Source organism: Garra rufa, chromosome 2 (genome assembly GCF_049309525.1).
Source record: "Garra rufa chromosome 2, GarRuf1.0, whole genome shotgun sequence".
NCBI classification, from domain to species: Eukaryota; Metazoa; Chordata; class Actinopteri; order Cypriniformes; family Cyprinidae; genus Garra; species Garra rufa.
In genome coordinates, this window is record NC_133362.1 from 58,073,933 (window position 1) to 58,082,433 (window position 8,501).

Sequence of the window (8,501 nt, forward strand, 5' to 3'; positions counted from 1 at the left end):
TCCCCATAGCGTTTCAGGACGCAGTGTTGAGTTCCCGGAAGGGAACGTCTCAGGTTACGTATGTAACCCTGGTTCCCTGAGGGAACAAGACACTGCGTCTCGGACCATAAAAGCATGTGCTTTTATAGTTCCTGGTCGCTGACGTCACCGCGCCTGTGACGTCACTCCCGTCTTTCTATTCGATGTTGGACTATGACTCAAGAGTGCTGCCCGCCAATGGCGTTCCCCATAGCCTTTCAGGACGCAGTGTCTCGTTCCCTCAGGGAACCAGGGTTACATATGTAACCTGGGACGTTTTATATAGGCAACTTAGGGACTCATGGTATCTCAGGACTCTGGAATTCACCTGCTGGTCTATAAAAGATAAGAAGATCAGATGCGATAAGAAGATCAGATGCTGATTTTCTGCAACAGCTGACCACAACATTATTTTGAATAGACTCGAAAATTATGTTACCATTAATGGTAGTGCACTGGCATGGTTCAAATCGTATTTATCTGACCATCATCAGCTTGTGGCAATAAATGAAGAGGTATATCTATCACAAGTCAAGTGCAGTATGGAGTCCCTCAAGGCTCAGTACTAGGGCCATTACTTTTTATGCTTTACAAGTTACCCTTGGGAGATATCATTAGGAAACATGGTGTTAGCTTTCACTGTTATGCTGATGATACTCAGCTCTATATTTATTCGCGGCCCAGCGAGACATACCAATTTGAAAAACTAGAGTTGGGGTATTCGGACTTGTACTCGGACTCGAGTCCGGTCTCGAGTACAATTTTTAGCGGACTCGGACTTGTCACGGACTCGGATGCATTTTGACTCGGACTTGACTCGGACTCGAGCTTTTCGGACCTTTGGAATTATTGCCGAGTCCAGCCGAGTCCAGGGACAGTTGATGGAACTTTTACTGACTTGATGCATTATTACAAAAGTGACATTCAGTATTCACATGTGTTTAAAAGTCTTGCCAGTACTCGAAAGCCTGCTGGTTTCTTTGCATATACACACATAAAGCAGGCTCACCGAAAGCGCCTCTCAGTCAGCATGTGAATGCTGAATTAAGCATTCTTTTGCATGTTATTGCTACATGCTTACACGAAAAGTAATGTCAAAATGAACAGTCTTGGAGATTATTCATGCAAATGCAGTCGGTTTTGTCTTGAGTTAATTTGAACAGTTGGGAGAAATACAGATGTGTCAAAATATATGATCCGTGCGTCCGATCTTAAAGCAACAGCAGCGTAAACCTGCTGCAGCAGACTGCGTCATATTACATTTTACCTATTTTATCTCACAATTCAGAATTTTTTTTTATATGTCGTTTATATGTTGTATTTCGGTAGCCTGACAAGCCAGACCCACGTAAATGTAGGGTCTGGGCACTCTCCATTGACAGAGCTCAACCAGGGGTGCGTTTCCCAAAAGCATCGTTAGCCAACTATGGTCGCAAGTTCCGTCGTTACCATCATAGTTCAACGATTGGGTGTTTCCCAACACCATAGTTCAAACGAACATTCGCAAACAGCGTCACAAACTTACTTGGTTGGAACTACAGCTCTCGACCTGTGGTTAGAAGCATCGTTGCTTCTTAGTAACACATCTGGGCTTAATAAATTATGTTCTTGGTCACAGTTTGCAAGCTAACACACAGTACAATCTATATCCTCAATTTTATCTAAAAATAAATGCGTTTTACTCTATGTATTTTTGTGCGTCATTTTAAGCGTTGTTTATGAATAGTGCGCATGTGCACAAATGCCTGAGGGAACCCCGGAGTATGACGTAAGAGAGAACGCGCAATGAATCAAACATCAAATAAAGCGAAATGACACGGAACGAAAATAGTAAATTAGTCATAGGTGCCATGTTCAATATAGCTGCATTTTTGAGAGACCCTAATCAGTTAAATAGCAGAAGTTATTACTCGGTGACGTCATTAACAACGGCCCTAAGTTGTTGAACTAATGTGGTTCAAACGACGGAGATGCGACCGTGTTCGGGAAACACTTGTGACTAGCTAGTTCGTTTCCACAACGATGCATCGTACTACGGAGGTTAACCAGCGAGTTATGTCGTTGTACGGGAAACGCACCCCAGAGGGGTGGGATAAACGGTTGTCTTTCAAACTCCCTCTCCACTCAATAGGATAGCGCTACAACCAATCAGAGCAACGAAGAAGGTGACGTACTACGTAGTCAGAGCGACGGAAAAGCGAGTTCCTTGCATGTGTGTTGTGGAAAAGCTTAACTTCAAGTCTTTCAGAGTGGCGGCCAAAGCCGATTCGAAAGAAAGTTGTTCACTAGCAGCAGCCATCGCTCACGCATCTCTCACGCGTAATTCACGGAACCAGAGAATGTCTGACGCCTGTTTCACACATACTCCGTCTACAGTGCGTCTGCAGTCCGTGTGCGTTATGTATGCGGTGCAAAAGCAGCACGGACTCGTTTTGCTTTCACACAGCGTCCGTAACTGATCCGCGGCTCTTTACCACAAACACAACATTTATCCGTTATTTTGATTTAAATTCCAAACATGCTTTTTCAGCATTGTGATCCTCTTTTATCACAGTACACTAATACAATAATACTAGACATATTCACGTTTAAACTCAGTAAATATAAACAACGTATTATTCATCCATTCATCCTCAATAGAGCCATCGCTCTATTTCTCACGCATAATTCACAGAACCAGAGAATGTCTCACTGACGGAACTTATGGTCGCACGTCAGTCGTTATCATGTTAAACCCGCCCACCGACTCGTGATTGGCCCGGTCGATTTTGGATTTTTAGAAATCTCAAGTGAACGGAGAGTAACTAGACTGCCCTTGGAAGCAAATGTAATTTGCTGCCGCTAGGGGCGCGTCTAGATTCTAGGCTAGTATTTCGGACTTTATAACTCAATTTACCTCAACAGTAGTGAGTTTGTCAGTTATGAGGGAAAAAATGCCAGAAGTGTAGGATATAAACTCATTCATTTTGAACTGAAAAGGGAAAAGGGAGGATGACTTTTCTAATCAGAATTGTGAGATATAATCTCGGAATTGTGAAATTTTTAAATATAAACTCAAATTTACTTTTTTTACTCTTGGTAATTAATAACGTTCAGTTGTATGTCATTTATAAGTGGTTAGTTAATGATAAAATAATGATTTGCAAAACATTCATAAATGTTTAATAAGTGATATGTTAACAATGTGTGTATGTTTTGCTAATTCATTTACAAGTTATTTACAAGTAGTTAGTTAATGATGAACTAATCATTTACAAAACATCACTATGCATTCATAATAAGTGATATGTTAGTATTTTTATATGTTTTGAAGATTAAGTTATAAATAATTTACAAGTGATTAGATAATGATGAACTAATAATTTACAAAACATGATCATACATTCACAAATGATTATTTGTAATAGTAATAGGCTAACAATTTACAAATCTGTCCAAATTTATCTTCAATCTTTAAATCAAACAGATCCTTAGTAAGTGGTTAATACGTTACTAGTTAATATATTATTTGTCACTTAAAAAATAATTAAAATATCAATCATTTAAATGTTTATCCTTCACTGAAGATCACATCAAATCATACAAATCTTTCTGCATCCCCTAATCTAAAGTGTAAACAATTAATCAGTTGTAAATGTTTTACTCATTTTTCAAAGGTCTTTCACCCAGTGTGTATACCCACTTGATGCCCACACAACCTGTAACCGGAAGGTTTGTAAAACATTTACAACTGATGAGTAGTTTACACTTTAGATTAGGGGATGCAGAAAGATTTGTAAATGATTTATTCATTATTTATTCATCAACAGCTTTTGAATACTTTGTAGTGTGTACTGCAATGTAAGGGCTGACTGGTGAGGGTAAAGATGTTTTCTTTGGCAAACATGAGCTGCGCCCCAAATGACGCACTATACACTCTGCACTTATTCACTATGTACTTATGCACTAATGTACTATGCACCATGTAGTGTATTAATTATATAAGGTTATTTAGTGTTTTGTAACGCCCTAAACAAACTTTCACAGGAACATCATTTTTCATATCAACTTCAAATTTGGAATAACTTGTTTAGATATAAGACTTGATATCAAATTTAGGATAAAATCTGTTATGTACAATATGTATTTTATATAAAATGTAATAAAAATTGTACAGTGTATTCTCTTTACAGTGAAGCTGTTTTTTTAAAAAGAGACCTACCTTAGATCCAAAGTGTTCATGAATTACAGTTTAAGTTTGGATAATCTTAAAAAATGGGGGTGACAGTTAAGGGGTTAACTAGTAATTTTTAACCATTTACTAAGGATCTGTTTGATTATTTCATGATATGCCATTTTTCAGATAATTTACGACAGATGTGTAAATTGTTAGCATAGTACTTACAATAAAGTGAACATATCACTTATTCATAATTTATAAACACATAGTGATGTTTTGTAAATAATTAGTTCATCATTAACTAATTACTTGTAAATTAATTTGTAAATGACTTGTACATTAATTATCCACCAAGATCCAATCAAAACATAGCAAACTCTAATCACCATGATGGTTACATCAGACCAAACAAATCATTATCTAAATCTCTGCTAATTCTCAAAAAGCACTTAGGTAGATGTCTCGCAGAAATAAAGTCAATCTGGTTAACACTGAGTGAAGCTGGTGATTATTTTATTTCAGTTGATTTCATCTAAGACTGTGGCTGGAAGTTTGTTTGGAGTATCTTTGGAGAAGGCTCTTATAACAGAAATATGTTATCTGGGCGTGCACTCACACTGTGAGCTCACCATGTGAGAGCACTGTGATAGAGCCCTGCGCGGGACTGTTTTCTTCATCCCGCTCCCGCCCGCGCCCGCCGAATTTCTGACCATTACCGCCCGCTCCCGCAACGTGTGTGTTACACTCCCGCCCGCTCCCGCAATATGTATGTCCACTCCCGCCCGCACCCGCAAAACTCTGTGAATTTATTCCCGCACGATAATAGAAATGCATTGATTTTGCCTCTTCTCCCGTCCCGCAGGGAAAAAAACTTATTTGTATTGCTGTTATTAAAGAGATTCATGTTTGTTTCTTTCCCTGGCTATTCTGACACACTGGTAGGGCTACCGGGGACATCTAAAACGCTTAGGCTACCGACTTCAAGTACTTTTTTCACGTAATCGCCGTATGCAGCCAGAGGAGGGAGCACCGCGCCACTCATTACAACCATAGATTACAACACACAGACTAATCCAGCGCGTTGTGCCGTAGACAGGCCGTTAGAAGTACAGAACGGATTTGCATCGGGCGAGGGAAGAGGGAGGGCACTGCGGGGCAGCCCAAACAACGGGAAAAAGGCGAGTGGACGGAAGAAAACTGGACAGGTTTTCCCGAAACCCCCTCTCGAAATCCCCCTGCAAAACAAGTTAAGATGTCCAATGAATGGAGTTGCACTTTACCTTATTGGAATACCTCCGTATCCTGAAAACGAAGTAAGTGCAAGACTTTTTTCCTCACTAAAGCAAAGCGCGCTGAACATCCCGATCCCGCAGTGCTTTTTTTTAGCCGCCCATTCCCGCCCGCAGCAAAGTTCAAACCGCCCGCTCCCGCGAGATTTGAGTTGGGTCCCGCGGGACCCGGCGGGTCCCAATCCCAATGCAGCCCTCTACACTGTGATATCACTGTGATGGTGTTGAGAAACAGGATATAGACCAATATTTAAAACTTCTCCTCTCATTTTGAATTCTCATTGAGCACATATTACTCACACTGTTAGTATCACACTATGAGAATATGAGTATGATCTCACTATGCAAATAGCTGTCATTATCATGAACGTTTACTTTCTAATTCATTATTGTGCATTAATATAATCTCTGATTTTTGCCTAGCTTGTCAGTGAACTACGGCTCTGTGTAGTAAATGTTGCTACATCTGAAAGCACATGATGGAGATTTACTGCTGATTACAGAACCGGCTTTACTGACAAAATGTGGATTGGAAACCTAACCACATACTGTATGTCCAAAATACTAGGGTGAAAAAAGGATATGGCTTATACACTGGAGCTCCGGATGGCCCAACGAACTTCCATGACCATCCAGGAACTGTCAGTTAATAATAATGATCATTTGCACTGGATCAAAACCTGATCAAAACAAAACTTTATTTTTAGAGAGCAGTTTATTAATTGGAACAGAAGCAAAGATATGCAATATGTTAACAGTCATAGTAATTAATACTGTGTTATGTTCAATTTGATTTTTAATGATCAGCTATTTGTTGCTTGAACAGAATGAAAAAAAATGTGTTAAGTAAATTGTAACTGGAACTGGACGCTCAGGATGAGCAGGCTGGAACTGGGCATTCAGGAGGAGCGGGCTTTGGAGGGTGCTCTGGAGAAGCGGGCACTGGAGGGCTGGACGGGACCAGTGGCGACGAAGGAGAGTTTACATATGAAAAGCATTAAATCAAACAGTGAGTACTTTGACACCTGTTTCGGAATGCAGCTCGGTGCACGCCAGTGATCTTTATTAATCATTAGTGGAGTATTTTTGACCATATGGCTAGACGAATCTGCTCCAGCAGACAGTCTTTGTTGTTTGAGATGTTTTCACCAGCAACATCCAGAAGTTTAGTGATCTTCTTATGGCTGTAGGGACCTTGAAAGGTGCGATAATCGTATTTCCAGGCCTCAACTTTATCTGAAGAAACAGTAACACAAATTAGAACGCAGTTTCAGTTTTATACAGTACTACTGTAAGATTTTAACTCGCCTCCACAGTTGACCACGTTAAAGAGGGGCATGTGTATCACGGTTGGAGCATTTTGGCATTTGAACACATAGACGTCCTTCGGATTATTTGCTTCTTCACTAGGAATGTTGACTTCAGGGAAAGGGATGTTTAATTTCCCGCACATCGCAGCAGCTTCCTTTACTGTCTGCAGTGGAAAAGCAACACAATGTTTGATTAAAGGGTTAGAAAGGCATTAAGTTTAAATTGAAATTGAAATTGTTATTCACTGAAATCGTTAGAATGAGAAACCCCCACATAAATGGGAATGGTAACTGATGACTGTCTCTATAAAAACATATAGTACATATTTCTTGTGTTACTACTAGTAGTTATACTTCAACTTAAAAATGAATGAACATCTGAAAGAATGTTGAAAGATATAGTAAAACTTACTGAAGTGTATCACATCTCGTTTAATTTCTAATCATGTGACGTAGCATTACAATTACTTCAAGTAAGTAATTCAGCTTGTTTGATCACATGAAAAATGAATTGTAGAGAGGAGCGTTTGATTAAATATACACTCCATATTAGCCTATACATCCATTATATTTTATGTAACCTGCTAGTTAATTATTGCTTAATTTACTTAATTAAATTAAATGCATGTTTAAATAAATCTGTCATGAAAACAAGTTATGACAGCCACTGTGTAAATTATTATATAGTTTGTTCTGTTGTTAATTGAAACCTTTAGTGTTATAGTAAGTAATAAGACACAACATATTTTTTTGCAACATTGCAGCCTGTTTATTATCAAAATAAAATAGAGAAACATATAGAAAGTTACACTGCTCCATTGTATCTGTTGCGTTCAGTGTGAGCACCGCCTCACTGTGCTGATATAAGCGATGCAGGATGATGTTTTATGTTGATGGCAGTAAAGTACAATAAAGACTATTACATAATGCATACTATTTTAGCATCCTGATATGTCGCGAATATGGAAGCATTTGGATTCGTGCTGAATTTGAGAGGTAGATATCACCTTAAATTAATTTGATTTGGATTTAAGTTTTGCTAGCCTAAACGCATTGATAGCCTTAACTCCAGATGATTTGTTGTGGAGAGAAGGAAACTAATAACAGTGTTTCTAAACATGTAGCAGTTTTATACGAGTTGCATTTTTTTAATCAATGCATCAAACATTTTTAAATAGATTAAAAAAATACTTTAATGTCTTTAAAGAGTTAACAGATTTTTATTTTGTTTAGTAGCCTACATTTGGCCAAAATATAGAAAAGATGATGCTCTGACTAAAGCGGAGTTTCTTTTTCTTTTTGAATACAGATAATGCTGCACTTTAAAATGATTATTATTAGCATATATATATATATATGTATATATATATATATATATATATATATATATATATATATATACATACATACATACAGTGAGGTCAATAAGTATTTGATCACCCTGTGATTTTGCAAGTTCTCTTAGAAATCATGGAGGGGTCTACAATTTTCAGCATAGGTGCATTTCCACTGTGAGAGACAGAATCTAAAAATAAAAATCCGGAAATCACATTGTATGATTTTTTTTAACAATTTATTTGTGAATAACTGTGCAAAATAAGTATTTGATCACTTGCTTATCAGCCAGATTTCTGACCCTCAAAGACCTGTTATTTTGCTTTTAAATAGTCCAGCTACACTTTTAGTAGCACCTGTTTGAGGTCGTTAGCTGTCATAAAGACACCT

At 38.2% G+C, this 8,501-nt stretch overlaps 1 protein-coding gene across 1 annotated transcript in view; it reads right to left on the reverse strand.

Moving 5' to 3' along the window:
* Nucleotides 1–6,538: 6,538 nt before the first annotated feature.
* LOC141326006 (cytosolic phospholipase A2 gamma-like) overlaps nucleotides 6,539–8,501 on the reverse strand; it is an 8,540-nt gene continuing 6,577 nt past the window's right edge. The window contains exons 13-14 of the mRNA XM_073834718.1: nucleotides 6,775–6,940; nucleotides 6,539–6,702 (exon numbers count right to left, since the gene is read on the reverse strand). Of these exons, the coding sequence (XP_073690819.1) occupies nucleotides 6,539–6,702; nucleotides 6,775–6,940 (330 nt within the window). The remainder of the gene's footprint in view (nucleotides 6,703–6,774; nucleotides 6,941–8,501) is intronic.